Source organism: Pongo pygmaeus, chromosome 22 (assembly GCF_028885625.2).
Source record: "Pongo pygmaeus isolate AG05252 chromosome 22, NHGRI_mPonPyg2-v2.0_pri, whole genome shotgun sequence".
Taxonomy (NCBI): domain Eukaryota; kingdom Metazoa; phylum Chordata; class Mammalia; order Primates; family Hominidae; genus Pongo; species Pongo pygmaeus.
Genome location: NC_072395.2, coordinates 324,475 through 348,229, shown reverse-complemented (window position 1 = coordinate 348,229; position 23,755 = coordinate 324,475). Strand labels below are relative to the sequence as shown.

At 48.8% G+C, this 23,755-nt stretch overlaps 1 protein-coding gene and 1 pseudogene across 2 annotated transcripts; both read right to left on the bottom strand.

The window, feature by feature from the left end:
* Positions 1-6,986: 6,986 nt before the first annotated feature.
* On the bottom strand, positions 6,987-8,242 carry LOC134738952 (double homeobox protein 4C-like; annotated as a pseudogene).
* A 2,844-nt stretch (positions 8,243-11,086) lies between these two features.
* LOC134738963 (protein FRG2-like-2) lies at positions 11,087-12,766 on the bottom strand. 2 transcript variants are annotated; one of them, XM_063659714.1, is made up of 4 exons: positions 12,589-12,766; positions 12,250-12,327; positions 11,943-12,020; positions 11,087-11,619 (listed from the first exon to the last, which is right to left on the bottom strand). In XM_063659714.1, the coding sequence occupies exons 1-4, from the start codon at positions 12,764-12,766 to the stop codon at positions 11,105-11,107; spliced, it is 849 nt and encodes a 282-aa protein (XP_063515784.1). In that variant the 3' UTR covers positions 11,087-11,104. The 2 variants fall into 2 exon arrangements, with proteins under 2 accessions (XP_063515784.1, XP_063515785.1); XM_063659715.1 differs by having other exon boundaries at positions 12,250-12,324.
* Between the last annotated feature and the right edge of the window lie 10,989 nt (positions 12,767-23,755).

Genomic DNA, 23,755 nt, shown 5'->3' with positions numbered 1-23,755 from the left:
AAATCCTCACTGCTAATAGGATACAAAACAAAACAGAATCTTATAACACTATAGCTGTGTGGTGTGCAAACTACTCTTATTCAAAGCAGGAATACTAAATAATATCCAATCAAAAGTAATAACTACAACAACATTTCAAGACATAGCACAATAAAATATAAATAGAAACAACAAAAAGTTAAAAAGTGAAGGGATGTGCACACCCGTCCTGAGCCGGCCGACGTGGTGGAAGCTGGGAGCTGGGGAGCGGGGGAAGGCCAGGAGCGCGGGCGGAAGGGAGGCCGCCCCGAGAGCCGGAAGCCTGGGCAGGGGACCGAGGCCTCCTGCGCCCCCCAGCAACAGCAGGGCGGCGCCACATTGGTCCTGCGCGAGGCCTGGCCGCCGGCGACGGCGGGACGCTCTGGGAGGCCGGCGGTGCTCGGGCGTAGAGGGAGACAGCTGCCCGGGGGCACGGGCGAGCGGCTCGGGGGTCCGGGATCCGAGCCCCGCTGCCCCGGGGTGGCGGTGACGCCTGAAGTCGGGCGGGCGTGGCTGGGCCGGGCTCTTGGGGCAGCCAGGCGCTGCTGCGGGCGTCTAGGACACACCACCCTGAACGCGCCGCATCCTCTGATCTCGTGAAGCTAAGCAGGGTCGGGCCTGGTTAGTACTTGGATAGAGTCCGCCTGGGAATAGCGGGTACCCGAGGCTTTTGGCTTCCCGCTCCCTCCCTCTTTCCCCCTTTTGCCTCCGTGCTTCCCAACCGCCCCCCTCCCTCCACCTTGTCCGCCCCTGCGCCCCAGCCTAAGCCCAGGACCTCCCCCTGAGGGTCCGCCACTGCAGCACCACCAGGCAGCAGCATCCCACCTCTTCCCACTCGCTGCAGCCCCACCAGGAGCCCGGCTCCAACCCGGGCGGATGGAACCGACCCCGAGGGCGCAGGCGCGGGTTCCCTGAGGTCCCGGGTGTCTTTCCCGCTCCCCGGACGCCCAGGCAATTCAATTAATTCATGCAGCGCCGCCACAACCGTCCAAGCTGGGGGAAGGGGCGGGCAAGGGCAGCGGGTCCCACAGAAGCCAGCCAAGACCTCCGCTCCGGAACCCGTGGGCTGCTTTACCCGGGGGAAGGACATTGCCTTCGCCAGCCACGAGGAAATCCGTCCCTGTGCACTTTGCCACCGGCTTCGTGTAAACTCCAGTCCCCAGGACACAAGAGAGACCCAGGCCTGGCCCCGTGGACAGGCTCAGAGCCACGGCTCTTGCCTGCCGGATTGGGCGTACTCTACAAATCTGGGGGCCACCGCACCGAGAAGACAGAAAGAAGCAAACAAAGGAAGGACCCCATGAAACACACCCCCAAAGCAACCAACAAATCCAAGAAAATAAAAGACGTCTCAGGGCTTGGTTTTCCCACAAGGGGGGCCCTGATCCCCTGTTGTAGCCGGCCTAAGCACCCTCCACCCCACCCCGGCCTGCTCAAAGGGGCTCTGTCTACCTGAGCAGAGCCTCCCTCTCCAAGGCTCTGTCGCTCTCGCTCTACAACTCCCTCACCCTCTCCCTTTCTCTATTTCCCCCTCCACCTCGTGCTCTTCTGTCGCGCTCTCTCTTTCTCTCTTTCCCTCTCTCTTTCCTCCCCCACTCTCTGTCTCTCTCTCTATCGCTGTCTCTCTCTCTCCCTCTGGTTCTATCTCTCCATTCCTCTCTCCCTTGCTCTCCTTCTGTAACAGGAAGAGCCGCAGTCAAAACCCCTCAGACACCAAGTTGTAGAAGGAAGGGCTTTATTCAGCTGGGAACATCGGCAGACTCACTTCTCCAAAAACCGAGCTCCCAGACTGAGTAATTCCTGTCCCTCTTAAGGGCTTACAACTCTAAGGGGGTCTGCGTCAGAGGGTCGTGATCCATTGAGGAAGCAGAGGGTACTGACTGGGGGCTGCATGCAGCGGTAATTAGATCAGAACAAAACAGGACAGGGATTTTCACAGTGCTTTTCTATACAATGTCTGTAATCTATAGATAACATAACCGATTAGGTCAGGGTTATATCTTTAACTACCAGGCCCAGGGTGTGGCACCGGGCTGTCTGCCTGTGGATTTCATTTCTGCCTTTTAGTTTTTAACTAAAAGGGGTGCGCCCATGTGTGTCTGTTTGGGAATGGGTTTGCTCGTGATTGTGGTGGGGTGTGTCTGGATGTCCGTCAGTACCTTTGGCCTGGGATCAGGCTGCTGACTCTATTGCCAGCGCATGGGTGTCACAGTTGCTGTGATACTCTCAGTACGCAGAAACTGGGCATAAGACAATATGAGGGGTGGTCTCCTCCCTTACTTCAAGCTATCTTTGTCTGTGTCTTTGTGTGTCCGTGTGTGTGTGCCCGTGTGTGTCTCCTTGTATGTGTGCCCGCGCGCGTGCTCCCGTGTGTATCTGTGTGTGCGTCGGGATGGGTTTGCTCATGGTGGTGGGGTGTGTCTGGGTGTCCCATCAGCCCCTTTCTCCCGGGATCAGGCTGCCGGGGCTCTAGTGCCAGCACGGGGCAAAGCAGGGCCTTGGCCAACGGGGCGAGTCCTCATTGGGACAAGCGACAATGGTGTGGGAGTTGTGAGAGAAAGGGCCCACGAGGCTGGGCCGGCTGTTTGCCCCTGGAGGGCCCTGACGGCTCTGGGTGTGTGGGGCAAAAGGGGGTCTTGCAGGAGGGGCGGCGAGGGATCCAAAATAATTTTTCCACGGCAAGGCTGAGGACCAGAGGGGAAGCCAGGACCGTTGGCTCTGGGCCCTGACGCCTGGGAGCACACCCCGTCCTGAGCGGGCCCTATGTGTTGGAATCTTGGGAGCTCCCGAGCAGGGAAAGGCCTGGAGCGTCTGCGAAAAAGGGAGGCCACCTGGTGTGCCTGGAGCCTGGGCAGGGGGCTGAGGTCTCTGGGTTTCCCGCGCTGCAGCAGGGCGGCGCCACAGCGGTCCCGCGCGTGGTCTGGCCGCAGGCAAGGGGGGTGTCTCTGGGAGGCCAGCGGAAGGCGCAGCGCGGCTGCCAGCGGTGCTGGGGCCTTGATGGGGAGAGCAGCCCGGCCGCGGGGGAGCGGCTCTGGGGCCCCGGATCTGAGCCCCGCGGCCCCGGGGTGGCGGTGACGCCTGGAGTCGAGCAGGCGTGACTGGGCCGGGCTCTTGTGGCAGCCAGGCACCACTGCCGGCCTTTATGGCCACACCACCCTGAACGCACAGGATCTCGACTGATCTTGAAAGCTAAGCAGAGTTGGGCCTGGTTAGTACTTGGGATGTGAGACCCCCTGGGAATACTGGGTGCTGAAGGCTTTTGGCTCCCCGCTCCCTCCCTCTTTCCCCCTTTTGTCGCAGTGCTTCCCAACCGCCCCTGACTCTACTCCGACTTTTCCGCACGCCTGCGCTCCACAACGCATGGGCTGCTTTCCACCGGGAAAGGACATTGCCTTCATCAGCCACCAGGAAAACCGTCCCTGTGCACTTGGATTTTCATTGCCACCGACTTCGTGTAAAATCCAGTCTCAGGGACACGAGAGAGACCCAGGTCTTGTGCCCTGTGAGCACGCTCGGCCTTATGGCTCCCGCCAGATGGACAGGTGCACTCTACAACTCTCGGAGCCTACTGCATCAAGAAGACAGAAAGGAGCAGACGAAGGAAGGACCCTACCAAACGCACCACTGAAGTAACCAACCAATCCAAGAGTAAACACATCTCAGGGCTCAGTTAGTCCTCTCCCTTGGACGGCCCTGCCCCCCTGTTCTGGCCCAGCCCAAGCACCCTCCACCCCACCCCGGCCTGCTCAAAGGCTCTCTGTCTACCAGAGCAGAGCCTCTTTCTCCAAGGCTCTATCGCTGTCACTCTCCAGCTCCCTCACCCTCTCTCTTTCTCTTCTTCCCCTCCACCTCTAGCTCTTCTGTCACATTCTCTCCGTCTCTCCCCACCCTCTCTGTCTCTATCTCTATCTCTGTCTCATCCTTTGTTTCTATCTCTCCATCTCTCTCCCTTGCTGTCCTTGAAGCTGTCTGTCTTTGTGTGTGTGTCCGTGCGTGTCCGTGTGCGTGGGTGCCGGCGCGCGTGTGTGCGCCCGTGCGTATGTGTGTGTGTGTGGGGCACGTTTGCTCGTGGTGGTAGTGGGGTGTGTCTGGGTGTCCATCAGCCCCTCTTTCCCGGGATCAGGCTGCCGGGGCTCTAGTGCCAGCGCGGGACAAAGCAGGGCCTTCCTGCCCCGTTGGCCACGGGCTGGATCTTCCTCAGGACAAGCGACAATGGTGTGGGCGTTGTGAGAAAAAGGGCCCGCAGGGCTGGGCCGGCTGTTTGCCCCTGGGCAATCCTGGCTTATCTGGGTGTGTGGGGCAAGAGGGGGCCTTGCAGGAGGGGCGGCGAGGAATCAAAATAATTTTTCCGCGGCAAGGCGGAGGACCAGAGGGGATCCCAGGACCGTGGGCCCTCTGCCCTGGGCCCTGACGCCTGGGAGCACACCCCGTCCTGAGCAGGCCCCAAGTGTTAGAAGCTTCGGAGCTCGAGAGCCAGGGGAAGGCCTGGAGTGTCAGCTAAAGGGAGGCCGCCTGGAGAGTCCAGAGCCCTGGCAGGCGATGGAGGCCTCTGGAGCCTCGGCGGTCCCGCGCGTGGTCTGGCCTCGGGCGACAGCGGGACGCTCTGGGAGGCCGGCGGAAAGCGCAGCGCGGCGACTGGTAGTGCTTGGGCGTATAGAGGGAGAGAGCAGCCCGGTCGCGGGCAAGCGGCTCTGGGGTGCCTGATCCCAGCCTCGTGGCCCCGGGTTGGTGGTGACGCCTGGAATCAGGCGGGCCTAGCTGGACCGGGCTCTTGGACCAGCCAGGCACCACTGCCATTGTCTACGGCCATACCACTCTGAACATGAGAGAGACTCAGGCCTCGGCCCGTGGGCATGCTCGGCGCCACTGCTCCCGCCACGGGAACGGGCGCACTCGACAATTCTCAGGGTCCACAGCACGAAGAGGACAGGGAGGAGCCAGCAAAGGAATGACGCTACGAAACGCACCCCCAAAGCAACCAACCAATCAAGTAAAAACACGTCTCAGGGCTCCCTTGGTTTTCCCGCGTGGGCGGCCCTGCCCCCCTGTTCTAGCCCGGCCCAGGCATCCTCCACCCTACCCTGGCCAAAGGGGCCCCTGTCTACCAGAGCAGAGCCTCCCTCTCCAAGGCTCTGTTGCTCTCCCTCTCTAGCTCCCTCACAGTCTCCCTTTCTCTACTTCCCTCTCCACCTTGCCCGCGCTCTCTCTCTCTCTTTCTCTCTCTCTCTCTCTCTCTCTCTCTCTCTCTCTCTCTCTCTCTCGCAGTTTCTCCGGTCCCTCTCTGGCTCTCGCTCTATCGCTGTTTCTCTCTCTCCTTCTGTTTCTATCTTTCCATCTCTCTGTCCCTTGCTCTTCTTCAAGCTGTCTGTGTCTTTGTGTGTCTGTGTGTATGCTTGTGTTCCCGCGCGTGCCCCCGTGTGTGTCTGTTTGGGAGTGGATTTGCTAGTGATTGTGGTGGGGTGTGTCTGGATGTCCGTCAGTACCTTTGTCCCGGGATCAGGCTGCCAACTCTATTGCCAGCACGTGGGTGTCACAGTTGCCGTGATAGTCTCACACACGCAGGTGTGTGGATCTCGTTCATTTTCATGTAGACAAAGAGAGTGAAACCACAGAGAAAAGAAACGTCCCGTGCATCACGGCCTGACTATGGATTCTTGTTTCCTGCAAAATGGGGAGTCTCCAATATAGCCTGTTTGTAAACTGGAAAGGAGAGCACCGACACGATGCTGGCCTTCCACGCATTCCTGGAAATTTCTGGGTCCCCACAGAGCTCGGGAAACAGTCAAAATGGTCACGCTTTCGGGGAGGGGGGGGCGGGCAGAGACTTGAGCAACAGGCACCTCCGCCGAGGGCAAAGAAACGTAGAATCCAGAATCACGCTTCAGTCGGCCTGAGTGTGACTCCCGTGTGGATGGGACTATCCGCCTCGCGCTCTGTTGCAGGGCTCAACGTGGGGATTTGTCATCTGTGAACCATGTGGATGAAAAACAGACAACCACCTGAGTCTCGGCTCATTGCTCTCTGGGGAATTCGCTCATTCCTTCGGAAACGGAATTCGAATTCATCTGAATCGCTCCGGGATGAAGTAACCCAGGCTGGCGATCCGGAAGGCCGCTGAGCGCCCCGCCGGCCAACGGGGCTGTGGGCCCAGCACTCAACCTGCACTGGTCACCGAGCGTTTTCCCGGAGTGCTGGGTCCTGTTGGTTCTGGAGGCAGAAGACCGTTTTTCTGTCTGTCTTCCTTTATCTGTTTCTTGCTCCTTTTGTCCCTCGGTCCATCCTTCCCTCTGTTCTTCCCTCCCTCCCCCGATTTTTTCCTCCCTTTCTCCCTCCATCCCTCTTTCTCTCCCTTCCAGGGTCCCTCCGTCCATCCATGCTTTCCTAGCTCCATCCTTCCGTCCCACTCTGTCTCCGTTCCTGTCCTCATCTCTACCTGCCTTCTCTCTTGCCTGGAAAGGGCACCACCCCGGTTTGCGCGGGGTCTCGGGTCTTTATTTAGTTGCAAGGCGCTCCGCGGTGCTGGCGAGGAGGCTGGCGGGACACGGGTTGGCAAGTGATCGTGAGCGAAGGGGCAGAGGAGTCGAGCCCCGGAAAGGAGAACTGGCCTGGCTTCTGTCCCGGCCCAGTGTTTCGCGGACTGAGGTCTCCGCCAACCCGACTGAAGAACGCGGGGGAAAAAGGGATGAGAGCTCCTCCTGGGCTAGTTAGAAAACCTGGGCTGCTGCCTGCAAACCCGCGCGTGTGCAGTAGACAGTCCACCTCCCGGTACCTGGAAGGACCCTGGGATCCCGGGAATGCTCAGGAAAGAATGACAGCCCTCCTCTGTGTGGAGTCTCTCGCTGGACCTGGAACTTAGGGATCCTAGACAGGTCAGCTGGAAGAGAAGACACGCCTCTCCATACCGAGCCAGAGGTTCACCGCGAAAGAGAGGCCGCCGCTCTGCCCCCGCCCCGCCCCAACCCCGCGTCCTAAAGCTCCTGCAGCAGAGCCCGGTGTTCTTCCTGGCTGAGGAGTGGTTCCAGCAGAGCGGGCTCTTCCACCTCCTTCAGCTCCCCCAGTGACACCGGACCTAGGAAAGGTTGTGCCTTTTGCTGAAACTCTGGGGTCTACAGGAGCTCATCTAACAGGCTGGAGGTGAGTGCAGACGAGCGCCCCGGCTACAGGAGCGGTTGGGAGTCGGCTGCATATGGCTGGCATCTGTGCTTGACGAGGAGGCCTCCAGGGTCGCGAGCTTCGGAGGCGGAGGTGCCCCGTCTTCGGGTTCCCACGCCGCCCTGGCGACCTGTGGCTGCAGCCCCACCGCGGACTCCGGTGGGACATGGGTGGTCCAAGCACACCTTGCCCCTGTGACTCAGCTTGAGGGGGCCTAGGCTGTCCCACCGAGCACGCGCCCAGCAGGCCGTCACGCTGCGGGTCCCGGTCCTCCTGGCATTTGTTGGGGTGCGGAGGCCTCCGAGGAGTCTGAGGGTGGGAGAGAGCCCCGTCCGGAGGAGCCAGGGCAGGGAACACAAAGCCCCGCGTGCCGGGGCCGCTCGGGAGATCCCTCGTGCCGGCGCGGCCTGGCTGGGCTGGAGCACGGGGACGGCCCTCGCTCCCTGGCTCACGAAAGCCCCCTGGGGGAGAGCCCCAGGCGCGCAGGGCACGTGGGGTGCGGGAAGGCCCGTCCCCCACGCCCCGGCGTGGCCGAAGGCGACCCACGAGGGAGCAGGGTGACACCCGCCGGGGGCCGCGTTGCACAGGCCGCCTGCGTGCTCGGGCGCCCTGCCACCCTGTCCCGGGTGCCTGGCCCGTCGATTCTGAAACCAGATCTGAATCCTGGACTCCGGGAGGCCCGTCTCTCTGGCCAGTTCTTCCCTGACGGCGAAGCCTGGAAAGCGATGCTTCTCGAAAGCGCGGAGGAGCAGGGTGGTCTGGGATCCGGTGAGGGCTGTCCGCTTTCCCCGTCTTCTTGCGGGCCGCGTCTCCCGGGCCAGGGCCGAGATTCCCGCCGGTGCTGCCTCAGCTGGCGTGACCTCTCATTCTGAAACCAAATCTGGACCCTGGGCTCCGGAACGCCGATGGCCTGGGCCAGCCCTTCTCTGGTGGCGATGCCCGGGTACGGGTTCCGCTGAAAGCAGGCTCGCAGGGCCTCGCTTTGGCTCGGGGTCCAGACGAGTCTCCTTCGCCGTCCTCGTCCTCGGGCTTCCGCGGGGAGGGGGCCGTCCGAAGGTGTCGGGAGAGCCATCGCGGGGAGCCCCGGCCGGAATTTCACGGACGGACACGGGCAGAGAGAGGCCCGCGGGCTCCCGGGCACCTCAGCCGGGCTGTGCACTGGGCGCAGGTGCAGCCAGGAAGCCCTTAGAAAGACGTACCACCTCCACCCCGTTATGAACATGCATGAGCTCGGGGCCCAAGGTCCCGGGGTAGCCCGCCCTCCGAAGCCGAAAACCACAGGGACCAGGGCCTTGTGGGGTGGGTGGGTGTAGGGCCAGATTGGAGGGTAAAGAGGGGCTTTGGGGCTGGCTCTCTGAGGTTCTCCAGTAATTCTATGGAAACTGGATGCCGCTGTCTTGACTCCCAGTTTTCAGGCAGAAACCACCCTGAAGGGTGGAGTGTGGAACTGAACTTCCATGACAGTCTTGAGTTTTCCAGGCCCTCTCCGTGAAGGCGGCAATGCCTGTGGATGTCGCCGTTGCCGTGATAGTCTCACACACGCAAGGGTGTGGATCTCGTTCATTTTCATGTAGAAAACGAGAGCGAAACTACAGAGAAAAGAAACGTCCCATGCATCACGGCCTGACGACGGATTCCTGTTTCCTGCAACAAGGGGAGTCTCCACTGTGACCTGTTTGGAAACTGGAAAGGAGAGCGAAGACAGGATGCTGCTTTTCCACGCTTCGCTGGAGGTTTCTGGGTCCCCACAGAGCTCGGGAAACAAACAGTCATGAGGTCACGCTTTCGGGGGCCAGAGACACCTGAGCAACAGGCTCCCTTGCAGAAGGCAAAGGGGTGGGCCTGAGTGTGACTCCTGTGTGGACGGGACTATCCCCCTCGCGGTCTGTTGCAGGCTCAAGGTGGGGATATGTCATCTGTGAACCATGTGGATGAAAACGGACAATCACCCGAGTCTCGGCTCATTGCTCTCTGGGCAATTCGCTCATTCCTCGGGAGGCGGAATTCGTCCGAATCGCTCCGGGATGAAGTGACCCAGGCGGGCCATCCGGAGGGCCCGTGAGCGCCCCGCAGGCAGACACGGCTGTGGGCCAAGCACTCAGCCTGCACTGGGCACCCAACATTTTCCGGGAGTGCGAGGTCCTGCTGGTCCTGGAGGCAGAAGACCGCTTTTCTCTCTGCCTTGCTCTCTCTGTCTCTTGCTCCCTTTCTCTCTCTGTCCTTCCCTTCCTCCCTCCCCCCTCCCTACCTCCCTTCCTCCCCCCTCCCCACTTTCTCCTTTCCAATGTCCCTCTGTCCATCTGTCCTTTTCTCGCTCCATTCCTCCTTTTCTCTCTGTTTCTGTTCCTCTCTCCATCTCTATTTTTCAACATTATATGATCCCATTGTGTGTATCTGTGTGTTAACATTTTTAGCAATGAAGTTCATTTTCATTAAGATATGTTTATTGTTATTTAGACATGTTATTTATGTATGTGCATTTGTTTAATAGACATAAATTTATTTCAGAGTTATTCTACAGCGTAGTGTAAGCATAACTCATAAGCCGTGTCAACCCAAAAATTGTGTGACTCGCGTTACTGTGATTCTTTTCTATTGCAGTGCTTGAGAATAAAATCTCTATATCTCCAATTTGTATCTGTGTATTACCATTGAATTGGCCCCATTTCCTGTAGTGACAGAACACTATTCCCGGACTATGACAAGAGCTGCGGACTGTGGGGAGGTCAGGGTTAGGATGATGCAGAAGTGAAGATAAGACATTCTCTTTTTCACATCTTTATTAAATACAAATTCGATATGAAATAAATTTAAAATTCCAAACAACATTAATGTTTATTTCATTACATAAAATGAAAATTATAAAGCAACCAAACAAGTCATTAATACACTTAGATAATGAAAGATTGTATGATCTCAGTACAAAATACAAGTAGAATATACATCAAATATAACAAATACACTGTGTTGTAGTCATATGCTGCAATACAGTACAATCAATTGAAATGTATAAAATACAATAAAATATAAATTCAGGATGTTTAAAATGAAATAAAACATGAGACATGTCAATAAATAAGTACAAACATTTACCATTTAATATATCTTGACTTAAATTTTATGTAGAAATATTAAAAGTAAACATTGCATAGTAATTTTACTATAATTATATCAAACTGTAAAAATGTATAGACATTTTCCCACAGGGAGTGCTACTAATGGTTTGTGGATATTAGTACTCCATGGGTTCAGGCTGGAAGAGTGAGAGCCTACAACATTTTCTGGATTAAAAGAGAAGCAATTTCTTGGTAAAGCGGCTCATGCCTGTAACCCCAGCACGTTGGGAGGCGGAGGCTGGCAGATCATTTGAGTCCGAGGCCAACCTGGCCAACGTGACAAAACTCTACTAACAATACAAGAAAAAAAAATTAGCCAGGCATGGCGGTACATGCCTGTAGTCCCAGCTACTTGGGAGGCTGAGGCATGAGAATTGTTTGAACCTAGGAAGCAGAGGTTGCAGTGGGCTAAGATTGTGCCACTGCACTCCAGCCTGAGTGACATAGCAAGACTGTCTCAAAAAAAAAAAAGAGCATATAATTTTATATTTACTTTTCTACAATCTAAAATATGCAAATTCACAATTACAATCTAATATTTTTCTGATTATATAGAAATGCACGACTGTCATCAGACATCCAAAAGGCATCAAATGTGTAACATGAAATATAAAATTTGTCTATAGCCTTAGCGGTCTGCAAAATGCAGGGCTCAGCATTCTGAGTATACCGCTCAAGTTTCTTTCCTATGACTTCTTCAGGTTCTGTCATTTATTAACACAGTGTGTCTAAAATTATCACTGCTGGTCATCTGGAAGAATCTGAGAAGAAGCAGGTCCTTGTTCTCATTCCTAGAGCTGCATCTCTGCTGAATAGGGTCAGGGTGCTCCCAGCTTAGCCTTATCTGATCCACTGACAGGCTCAGTTATCTCCTGCCCAGGGAAGGGATGGGTTTCTCTCTCCAAGGCTGAATCCCCAGGACCAGGCAGTGTGGCTGGGACAAGCCAGCTCTCAGCAGGGAAGACATAAGCTGCCTGGGTGGCCATGGAATACAAGGTCTGCACCTGGGCACACAGAGTCCCCCGGAGCTGAGTGAGCAGTATCCGCTGCTCACAGGTCAGTGGAGAATGGATCTGCTGTGCCCACACCTGGGCTAGGTCTTGATAAACAGCCTCTGACATAGCTCGCACAGAGGTCACCAAGCTTTTTCGAAGTGACGGTGTTTGGACTCCTAGGGCCCGAGATCTATGCCGCTTGCTGCGCCCAGTGCGAACCCTGGAACGTCCCCTATGGTGGACATCACAGGTCTCCTGGATTTCACTGTTGTGCACAGCGGTGGAGGATCTTGATTTTTTATTCAACGTCAAGCTGCACTCCTCTTCTGGACAGTTCCCTGCAAAGAAAGCATGTGAGAGACTCATCAGAGCAGTCCCCACAGACCCTCATTTCCAGAACCCCTTGTGCACCCAGGTGAACCCCACTTGTTTCTCCCACTTCTTCCTGTCCATCTCAGCACTGGAATGAAGTGAGGCTGAACCGCTTGTGAGTCCCCAGATATTCTCAGAGTGCCAAGATCTCAAAAATTTACTTGTCAATAAGTAACTCCCTTTCCGCTCCAGCCTCATATAAAAGTTTCCTGATTATTTGCTTTTTGGGGCAAACCAAAAACAAAAAAACCACCACCACCACCAACAACAACAAACACCAAGATTCTACCTGCTCTGTCTTGGCAGCTGTCCTTGGAACTGATTTTTCTTTTCCTGCAGTTTTCCCGGTATGAGCTGGACTCTGGTTCTTTGAACACAATGAAAGTTTGAGAAAGTGCCTCCAACTGAACACCCTGAAATTCCTAGTCCATCCTGGACACACAGGAGCTGAGGTTACCAGCAAACTCCAGCTCTCTTCTGTTCTCCAGTGTCAAGGATCTGTACGGCCCTCGCTGCCAAGGAGCTCCCAGTTTCCTTGCCAGGGGAGCCTGTGTTGCTACCCTGTCCCTTCTCACCTTGAAAGAGCCAAATCTTACCTGATCCAGCAGTGCTGTTCCCGGCCTTGAGCTTGGTTTCCTCAGAATTCTCCTTGTTTGGATTGGGCTCTGATCCTGCTGCAAAAGAAAGTTTAGATGAGTCACCTCTCCCTAGGAAGAGTCCCATAGTCTATCTCTGATGCATTTTTGCAGATCAGTCTTTCATGTGAAGCTCTTCTGCCAGTGTCACGAGTGAACACATTTCTCAAAGTCCCCTGAGAGCACCAAGCCATTTCTCATCCCCAAATCTCAAAATAAAACCCTACTAAAGACATATAGCTCAGTATCCCTGATTCCAACCCTCCTTCCAGCCTCCACAGGAGCAGCCCAAGGCCTTACCTTGCCTTTGTGTGTGCTTCTCACTGGAATGGGAGAAGGCGGTCTTGCCTTTTCCTTTGAATGGTTTCTTCTCATCTGAGCCCTTTTCTGTAAAGGAGATCTGCTGGAAAGGGGGCTGGTCAGTGGAGCACTGGATGGAGGAGCAGTGGAGATCGGCGTCTTCATTTCCCTTTCCCATGTTGAAGCTCAAGTCAAAGGTGCGCTCTCTCACACGTCCAAAGGCAGAGTGTGGGTTTTTCTGAAAGACCTGCCTTTTATACCTCCCTCGGCTGGGCGTGGCTTACTCTTATTGGCTGAAGAGTTTTCTCATTTCTGCCGCTTCTTAGAGCCTCAATCAGAAGTTTCTTGCTGTAGTTCTACTGGGGACCTAGACACAGTTAAGGGGAGACATTTTCAGGGTCCTCTTACAGTGTCAAGAAAACAAAGAACTGGGAGCACAGGGATCAGAAGATCGGGGAATCTTTTCTTCCAATTTCTGTTTCAGTTCCTACCTGGAAGGTTTTATGATCCTGTTCACCTTTCAAGATGCACAATTAAACATGCCTATATTGACATATGTTATATATTTTGCTCAGAAGAAGAATTTATTATACATAGTGTTAACATTGTATGCATAGATATTATAACTTCTTAAATGCTTGGAAACAACAAATGTTAAATTATGGTTGATTGTATTAGATCCACACCTATATGATGAAATAAAAATGCAGAGAAAAAATAAATACCAAATGAAATGGCCCTTCCTACCTTAAAAATGGGAAGATAATTAGATCAAATGCAATAAAATTGAATTGATTAGGTTGAGCCAGTGCTAACCTAATCAGCCCCTGATTCCTGAGGCAGCAAAAAGTCTAGGTGGAAAAACTTTCCCCCTCTCTCACACTTCCTCAGTCATCCTGGGAGCGCCATTGTGTTCTGTGGAATTTATTCAAGCTCCCTACTGAAAATGGACTTGGTTTCAAACAGGTAAACCATCAACTGATCACAAGAAAAACAGCCTAGATTCTGAACATCAGCTCCTGTCTTCACACCGCAGACACCACCTGAATCCCATCAAAGCCCACGTTGTTTCTCAACATCCACCAGCAAGACGCATTCCAGGGCAGCCTCTCAAAATTGCTTCAGTGAGACGGAACAAGATGTGGCAGAGCTCCAGGTTCAGAACAGCTTCCTCATCGCTTCCTACTGCGGCGGAGTCTGTCTCTGCTGGTCAGAGCCCTCCAACTAGCCTAGTCTATGTCCAAGCAAGTGTCCCCTAAAAGGACCTTCTTGTCTCCCCCTCTGCTGAGGAAAGCATGCAGGAATGAGACCTTCTATGTTAGGGAGTACTCAGCCTCCAGTCCCAAATGACTTGATTGACTGATGAACTGATTCCTTGAGGAGGAGAAAGACACGGGGAAGAGACTGTGTTGGGTGAGTCTGTGTTTTCCCAGCTGTGCTGCCTGTGCAAATAGTGGAACGAAAAAAGAATTAGTGGTAGACACTGCCTAGTGAAATTGTCTGAATGTAAATGGAACTTATCATAATATGATATCATTATATATTATAATATTATGATATAAAATTTATTTGACATCTGAATACATTTTTATATATTATGATATATAAAATTTGGTCAGGTAATTTTATAAGAAAATTGAGTTAAATTTTGTAACAACATTGACACAAACTCAATAGAAAGCTAGGAAAATTGTCTGCTCTATGTAAATGACTGCTTGTTGGATAACTCTGTAAAAGGTATGAAGAGGGGTCTGCTACTTACTTGATAAGTAAGTACTTGATAAGACATCGGCTTCCACATCTTTGCTGCTTTTAACCTCTCAAGATATGAGAATATTTTACTCTAAGAAAGTATTTTCATAGATATCGTAATAGAAATTTTGTTCATTTTAGTTAATAAATTATTATAACATTTAGTGATTATTAATAATTTATGTCATTGTTAAAATATACTCCTACAGACAGCATATTACACATGTGTTTTGATTTGTCCTTTAATCTCAGGTAAATTTTTTAAATTTTTATTTATTAAATTCTATTCATTTTAGATAAAAGAGACCTTGTAACTGCCATATGATGTACTTTCTTAGAAAGAGAAATTATCAGGCAAAACTCAGGCTTGGCTGGGCATGGTGGCTAATGCCTGTAATCCCAGCACTTTGATAGGCCAAGGCAGGTGGATCACCTTAGGTCAGGAACTCAAGGCTAGCCTAGCCAACATAAGGAAACCACATCTGTACTAAAAATACAAAAAATAAAAAAATAACTGAATGTGGTGGTTCACGCCTGTAATCCCAGCTACCTGGGAGGCAGGAGGATTGCTTGAACCCAGGAGGCAGAGGTTTTGGTGAGCCGAGATCACGCCACTGCCCTCCAGCTGGGTGCCAGAGCAAAACTCCTTCTCAAAAAAAGAAAAAACTCAGGCTTATTTTTATCAAAATCTAGATTTTAAGAAACATTTCTAGGTGTCCCCTTTCAATAAAAATCCAAACCAAAACAAACAAAAAATTTCTAGGTAATTCCCATGAATATTAATAACTGTTAAATTGGGTACTTTTATTTTTAAGAGAGGGATTGTTTATATGAATGTGTTGATGTGTCAAACACGTACAGTTAAAATTGTACCTTTTTTTGACAGACCCTCACTCTGTCCCTCTGGATGGAGTGCAGTGGTGCAATCACAGCTCACTGCAGCCTTGACCTCTCAGACTCCAGTGATCCTCCCAAGTCAGCCTCCCAAATAGCTGTGACTACAAGTGTGCACCACTATGCCCAACTAACTTTTAAAAAATTGTTGTAGAGATGAGGTCTCACTATCTTGTCCCAGTGAGGTCCTGTTATGTTGCCTAGGCTGGTCTCAAACTCCTGAGCTCTGGCTTCCAAAGTGATGAGGTTATGAATGTGAGCCACCGTGCCCAGCCAAGATTAGACCTTTCAATGAGTGCACATCTTACCTCAAAAAAAAAAAAAAAAAAGAAACTTATTAAAAGATAAAGTCTGCATTAAAAATGGGTTCACATTAATGATTTTTATTTTGGTAATTCTATTGTTAAAAGAGGGATTGTTTATATGGGTGTGTTTATGTGTAAAAAGCTAGTTAAGGTCGAACCTTTATTTATTTATTTTTTTGAGACAGAGTCTCACTCTGTCATCCAGGCTGATGTGCAGTGGCACATTCACAACTTACTGTAGCCTCAAACTCGTAGAATCAAGGGATCCTGCTATGTCAACATCCCAAGTAACTGGAACTACAGGCATGCACCACTGCCCCTGATTAATTAAAAAAAAATTAATAAAGATGTGGTCTCACTATGCAGCCCAGGCTGCTCTCAAACTCCTGACCTCAAATGATCCTCCTGCCTTGTCATTCCAAAGTGATGGGATTACACAGGCTTAAGCCATTGTGCTCAGCCAAGATTTTACCTTCAATAAGCACACATTTTATACCACAAAAAATAATAATAAATAACAAAGTCTATGTGAGAAATGAGTTGAAGTGTAGATAATACAAAATTGACATGTTATTAGTTGTCGTTGAGCCTGGGTAGCAGGCCTATTGTACTGTTTCTTTTATTTTGTGTATGTTTTAAATTTTCTGTAATAAAACATGTATAATAATACAAAGTTGATCTACAATGTTAGCTCTTAAGATCTTAGTGACTTTGGGGGAGCAAAAAGAGAGAAAGTGGTTGCCAGGACATCAGTGAAGCTGGTTCTATTTCTAGGTTACACACGTGTTCACTTGTAATAATTCATTGAACTTTACGTGATTTCTTTGTATACGTCTTTCTGCATGAATATTATACATATATAAAAATTTAAATATTACCTATTTGCACAAAATTTTAACTTTATATCTCAGAATAATAGCACTGTTTTGTGTTGTTTTAAAGTGGGACATGTTTGCTCAGGGCATCATCAGATGGATATTAATATTCCAAAGTATTTACTTATGTTGTAACACTTCGGTGATCTTCTAGGTCTTCCCATGTTTACATCAATTTAATAAGTAAGATAGTTTAAGTTTTTAGAGTATAGGCCAAGCATGGTGGCTCATGCCTACAGTCTCAGCTCTTTGGGAGGCCAAGGCAGGAGGATCATTCGAGTCCAGTATTTTGAGTTTTTTTAGGATGCAATTATTGTTCAGCAAAGTCCTCTCCCCAGAGTGAGGTTCAGCAATGCAAGGGCACCTAGTGCATACTATGCATTTGGTATGAGTAGAACTGGATTGAATCAGGAATAAAATATGTAGCAGAGGTCAGTTTGGCAAGGAAAAGTAGGTAATGCAGGTAAGATCAGAAGAGCACAACCCAGCAGCAAATCTTTCCATTTATTTCAGGAACCCATTTGCCACTAGTTCACCGGAAGAGGCTGATTTAAACCATTCATTTCCGGAAACCATTTGCCACTAGTTCACCCGAAGAGGCTGATTTAAAGCAGCAGTTTGGGGGCTTGGTTGTACCCCATAGTCACCCAGAGAGCTTTAAACAGCACTGTGGCTCAGGTCCCACCGCAGGGATTCTGAATTCATTTAGCTATTGCCTTTTGAGTTTAGGTAATTTTAAAAGCCTCCCTGGTGATTCCTGTGTGCACCCAGGGGGAACAACCCCTGGTTCAGGGTGAGAAATGTATTTGCTGCGCATGCATTCCATGTGTGCAGCGGTGATTTACCCGATGGCCACTCCTGAGTTTGGGGTCTTAGAAAATACACTTGTCCTGTTAAAAATCAAAAAACAACTTCAAGACACACTCAGCTGTTTGACTAAAATGCAGCAGGAGAAAATATCTTCTCAACAGGTGTATCTGGATGGCACTTGCTTTCAGAGTAAAAGATGGTTTCAAGCACAATATAGCACTTTTTTTCCTACAGGCTTTCAAGGCCTTTTACTGTCATATCCTTATGAATCACAGGAATAAAAAAATCATAGTTATATAACTGTCAAATATTGTATTAGGAAAAAAATAAAGGGCATGTCTTCCATGCTCAGGTATCCTGATTAAAATCAGTTAAGACCCATCTGCCCGGTGTGGTGGCTCACACCTGTAATCCCAGCACTTTGAAAGGCAGAGGCTGGAGGATCACTTGAGCTCAGGAGCTCAAGACCAGCCTGCTCAACGTAACAAAACCTCATCTCTGCCAAAAATACAAATATTATCTGGTTGTGGTAGTGTGCACGTGTGGTCCCAGCTACTTGGGAGGCTGAGGTGGGAGAATTGCTGGAGCACAGAATGTCAAAGCTGCAGTGAGCCACTGCACCCCAGCCAGAATGACAGGGAAAGAGACCCTCTCTCAGAAAAAATAAAAACTTAAAGAGACCCATTCTTTAAGACACCCTCATTCTTCTACATAAAACACGAGGCTTTTGACTGAAATGTTTTAAGATGAACTGAAGATTCTCCCATAATCAGGAGCAGCAGATGGGGGTTGCTCCCTTCCTGTTCTTTGAGTTGAAGCAAGGCAGAGGTCTGGAGACTGAAAGTGGTAAATACTCAAACTGGTAAATATATCAATTGCTTTCTTTTCATATGATGTATTAAGCTATTTTGCATTGCTATTTAAAAAACTGAGACTGGGTAATTTGTAAGAAAAGGGTTTGATTGGCTCATGGTTCTGCAGGCTGCACAGGAAGCATAGCACCAGGGTCTGCTTCTGGGAAGGCCTGGGGAAGCTTACAATCATGGTGAAAGAGAAGCAGGCATCTCACATGGTAGAAACAGAAACAAGAAAGATGGGGGAGGGATGGGCCACACTTCTAAACAACCAGATCTCGAGAGTACTCACTATCACAAGGACAGCACGGAGCCATGAGCGACTCACCTGGTGGTTCAACCACCTCCTCCCCAGGCCCCACCTGCCACATTGGGGATTAAAATTCAATATGAGATTTGGAGGGGACATCTAAACTATATCACATGACCATCAGAAAAACAGATGAAGAATTCATGGTTTCTACTGTCCAGAAACTTTTCATCTAGAGCAAACGGATTAATGGCTGAATTCAGCATCCTGTAGTCGGAAGGGAGAAGGGAGCTGCACAGGGGGCCTTGGCTGCATTTGCTCCATTTCCCTTATGCTGTTCCTTGGGTTCCGATGTCTCCACCTGAAGGGCTATTCATGGACAGAAGGGTTATTGTTATTGTTGTGATTATTTCTATTTATTTTATCTTGGTAAAAATAAGTTTTTAGCTTCTCATATAATTGTCCTAAAAAACCCTAAGAGTTTTGCTTAAGTTTCTTGTCATCATGTGTTATAAAAATTGACAGGGAAGTGGCTAAAACAGATTAAAATTACACAAGCTCTAAGAGTCAAGTCTCTGTTGGGCAGGCTTAGGAAAGACAGAACTGGAAATTCTCCACCAGCGTGAACATCAGAAACATGGGGTCCACTTTCTGTTCCAGCCCTGCCCAGATCCACCCTCTTCTACGGCCTCATCTAGGTCTGGCCTCACCCTAGAATTTTCTCTCACAGAACTGATTAAAGGAGACCAGAGATTTGGGCTGGGGCTCCTGCTGCCTCTCCTGAGCTGGTGCCCACAATTTCCTAAAATGGAAGAGCAGATAAATGGAAGCAAATAATTCTTTATTTGGGGGCTATAATTTCTTTTTCATTGAAGACAGTTCTTCTAGAGACACCCCACCTAGCAACTTGTTTTCCATTCCTGCAAATTCAGTAGCTGCTCCACAAGGCACAAAAAGGTAAATATAAATATAAAACATCTCTCTGAACAGTTCACCCTTTTTTCTCTATCCCTCTCATCTGTCGATATAGCTTTTATTCTGCACATGTTATTTTCCAGGTAAATAATTTTTAAAATGGAAGAAAAAATAGAAACGCTAGGCCCTTCATTTAAATCCTGAAAATTACAGAAAACTTAGTACCCAACCCCCAGGGTGCTATGAGGATTAACTCACATCATGTAATGTTTCCTGAACATTGCTCTGTAACAGACTTCTGAACACATAGTATATGCTCAATAAACATTGTATTAACTCATGTGTACATGTTTTCCAAATGCAGACTTACTCAAACATTGATGCCTTCTCTAGGCTTTCTAAACTATAAACAGCCAGTGGAAAATGACATGTTTGAAAATGGTGATTGGTGGCTTCCACTTTGGGACAAAAGTATTTGTGTTGTGGTAACAGTGTTGGGTGTCAGGAGCTCTGTGCTGCGCCTACTTTCTCTAGCTGAGTGCTACTATATTGGATGTAGTGGAAGAAACATCAGCATTAAGAGGAGAATTTTTAAAGAAGCCAATTCATGGATCCCTTCCAAACCTGCAGAATCACATCACTAAGAGAGAGCCTGGAATCAGAAATAATTCATAGGCACATTGAAACTTGAGAGTCGGGCAAGGTGACTCACGCCTATAATCCCAACACTATGGGAGGCTGAAGTGGGCAGATCATCTGAGGTCAGGAGTTCAAGACCAGCCTGGGCAACATGGCCAAACCATGTCTCTACTAAAACATACAAAAATTAGCCAGGTGTGGTGGTTGGTTCCTATAATCCTAGCTACTCGGGTGGCTGAGACTGCAGAATCACTCGAACCTGGGAGTTGGAGGTTGCCATGGGCCAAGATACTGCCACTGCACTCCTGCCTGGACAATGAGTGAAAACTCTGTCGAAAGAAAAGAAAAGAAAGAAAAACTTGAGAGGCAATGCTTAGCTAAGTGGCTCTCAGCCCATGCTTCCAGCCATAATCATATGGCCAGCTTAAAGAAATACCATCACCTGTGCCCTCCCTAGAGACTCTGTCTATCGGTCTTGGTGGGAGCATCTATGTGGTTGTAATTGAAAAGTCAAATTGTCCCTCTTTGATAATTATATAATATCATAAATACACAAATTCTAAAGACCACCAAAAAAGCTCTTAGATTTGATAAATAAATTTAATAATGTTTCAGCATGCAAAAATCAATGTACAAAAATTGGTAGCATTCTTATACACTAATGATGATCAAGCTGAGAACTGAATTAAAAAGTCACTTCCTTTTACAATAGCTACAAAAAAGATAAAATGCTTAGAAATACAATTAGTCAAAGAGATGAACCATCCCTACAAGGAAAACTACAAAACACTGATGAAAGAAATTGTACATGACACAAATGAGAAAAACATCCCATGCTCATGGATTGGAAGAATTATGATCATTAAAATGACTCTACTGCCCAAAGCAATCTACATATTAAATGCAATTCCTACAAAAATGCCAATGTTATTTTTTATAAAATTAGAAAAAAAACACTAAAATTCACATGGAACCACAAAAAGAGCCTGAATAGCCAAAGCAAATCTAAGCAAAGAGAATAAAGCTGGAGATATTACATTATCTGACTTAAAATTATGCTAGAAGGCTGTAGTAACCAAAACAGCATGGTACTGATATAAATTGACACATAGATCAATGGTACAGAATAGAGAACCTAGAAATAAAGCCACATACCTACAAACAACTGATCTTTTACAAAGTCAACAAAAACATACACTGGAGAAATGACATCCTATTCAACAAATTGTGCTGGAAAAATTATATCGCTGTATGCAGAAGTATGGAATGGGACCCCTATGTTCCACCATTTACAAAAATCACTCAGTATGGATTAAAAGACTAAAATGTAAGACCTGAAACTATAAAAATGCTGGAAGAAACTCTAGGATAAACTCTTCTAGGCATTGACTTGGACAAAGAATTTATGACTAAGATCTCAAAAGCAGATGTAACAATAACAAAAATAGACAAAAGGAACTCAAACTAAAAAGCTCCTGAAAATGAGCTTTTTAATTAACACAGTGAACAGAAAACCCATGGAATGAGATAAACATTTACAAGTTTTGCATGTGACAAAGATCTAATGTCCAGAATATACAAGGAACTCAAACAGCTCAACAAAAATAAAACAAGTAACCTCATTAAAAAGCAAGCAAAGAATATGAACATTAAAAAAAAAGACACTGATGGTCAATGGTCAACAAGCATGTAAAAGATGCTCAATGTTGTCAATGATCAGAGAAATGCCAATGAAAAACCACAATGAAATACCAACTTACACCATGCAGAATGGCTATTACTAAAAAGCAGAAAAATGAGCTATCAGCAAGGATATAGAGAAAAGAGAACACTTATACATTGTTTGTGGGAAAGTAACTTTCTACAGCCTCTACGGAAAACAGTATGGAGATTTCCATATAGACTAAAAACAGAACTTCCATTTGATTCAGCATTCCCACTACTTGGTATCTACCCAAAGAAAAATAATTTGTTACATAAAGAAAATACCCATGCTCACGTTTATCACAGCACTATTCACAATAGCCAATACATGAAATCAATTTAAATTTATCAATCAATGATCGAATAAAGAAAATGTGCTATACAAGTATACCATGGAATGCTACTCAGCCATGAAGAAGAAGAAAATCATGTCTTTTGCAACAACATGAATAAAACCAGAGGCCATTATTGTAAGTGAAAAAACTCAGAAATAGAAAATCAAATTCTGTATTTTCTCACTTGCAAGGGGAACTCAATTATGCATACACTTGGATATAGAGACTAGAAAAATAGACACTGGAGACTCAGAAAGATAGGAGGTTGGAGAGGGTTTAGGAATGAGAAAATAACTAATTGGGACAATAAACAACATTCAGATGATTGTGACACCAAAAGCCCATACTTCATCCTTATGCAACATGCTTCTGTAAGGGAGCTGCATTTGTACTCTCTAACGTATTGATAAAGAGATTAAAAAAAAAAAAAAAGGCCTGGCGCGGTGGCTCAAGCCTATAATCCCAGCACTTTGGGAGGCTGAGGCGGGCAGATCACGTGGTCAGGAGTTCAAGACCAGCCTGGCCAATATGGTGAAACCCCGTCTCTACTAAAAATACAAAAATTAGCCGGACATGGTGGAGCACGCCTGTAGTCCCAGCTACTCAGGAGGCTGAGGCAGGAGAATCACCTGAACCCGGGAAGCGGAGGTTGTGGTGAGCCGAGATTGTATCACTGCACTCCAGCCTGGGGAATAGAGGGAGACTCCGTCTCAAAAAAAAAAAAAGAGAGAAAAAAAAAAACTTTGGCTTTTATCAAGAGGACAAACTGAATAGACTTCATAATTTTCATAAATATTTAGATTAGGCAAAAAAATTTTAACAAAAATAAATAAAAAATAATATTGTATTTTGAGAATGGTATAGAAAGATAATTTGATGAATTAGAATAGTTAGTACTTAGCACATACAATATGTTAGGCAAGATTCTAAGCCACTTAGACCTTTATGGACAGAATATGTAATAGGGTAAAATAAATAACACAAAGATTCATTGGCAATGACAAATTGACATATTTTCAATCATATTAGATGATATTAAAACCATTAACAAATTTACTGTTTTGTTTCATAATAAAAAAGAATGTTAAATAACTTCATTAAAAAGTTTGACTAATTAGGCATATAGATAAATGGGCAGCATTTTGACCAGTACACATACACATTTTCAAACACCAGACAAAATTATTTATTTATTTTTTGGGGGGAGAGAACAGTTTTATTATCTGGGGATACAGTGGGGTCCTTTCCCTGGGAGGTGGGTCTTCCACTGGTTACCCCCGCCAGGGCTCCAGGGGGCGCCATGCGATTCAGTGCTGAGCTCCGCTGGGGGCCGGGCCTCGGAGAAGGCGAACTGTGCGGGGAACCAGCAGCTGTGGGGTCCTCACCGCCCGCTCCGCCCGGCTGCACCGGGCCTCCTGGTGCTCCTCAGGCTCCCGCCGAGTCTGCGTCTCTGGAGGGCAGCGAACCATCGTGCCCAGAACCTTATCCTCACAGTCCAGTTTGACGCAGGTCAGGCATGTCTGCTTCCTCCTCTCGGGCAGGTCTTTGCACTTGGGTTTCTTCCAGTCCTTCCTCCCGCCGCTTCTCTGTCTGCCGGAGCTTAAATTCCAGCCTCACAAATGTTCCAGCTGGGAAGGGCGTGTCCAGGGCGCTGTCCACACTGGTCTCCCGGAAGGCCCGCTGCACGGGCGGGTGCTTGCAGCAGATTCCTCCAGGGCCACCTGCAGGCCCCGGCGCTGGCCGCCTGTGCTCGGCACCCCCCGCGCCCCCCGCGCCCACCCACGGGGCCAGCGAGATCCGCAGCCGTCTCAGGCTTCCCCTGTCACCCCGGCCC

What these genes read in the sequence shown, in the direction of transcription:
- LOC134738963 (XM_063659714.1), bottom strand. Translation starts at nt 12,766, where the DNA reads ATGGGAAAGGGAAATGAAGACGCCGATCTCCACTGCTCCTCCATCCAG. An exon ending in GAAGCACACACAAAGGCAAG is followed by an intron (nt 12,328 to 12,588) that starts GTAAGGCCTTGG and finishes TTTCTTTTGCAG; the next exon opens with CAGGATCAGAGCCCAATCCA. An exon ending in GAACAGCACTGCTGGATCAG is followed by an intron (nt 12,021 to 12,249) that starts GTAAGATTTGGC and finishes TTGTGTTCAAAG; the next exon opens with AACCAGAGTCCAGCTCATAC.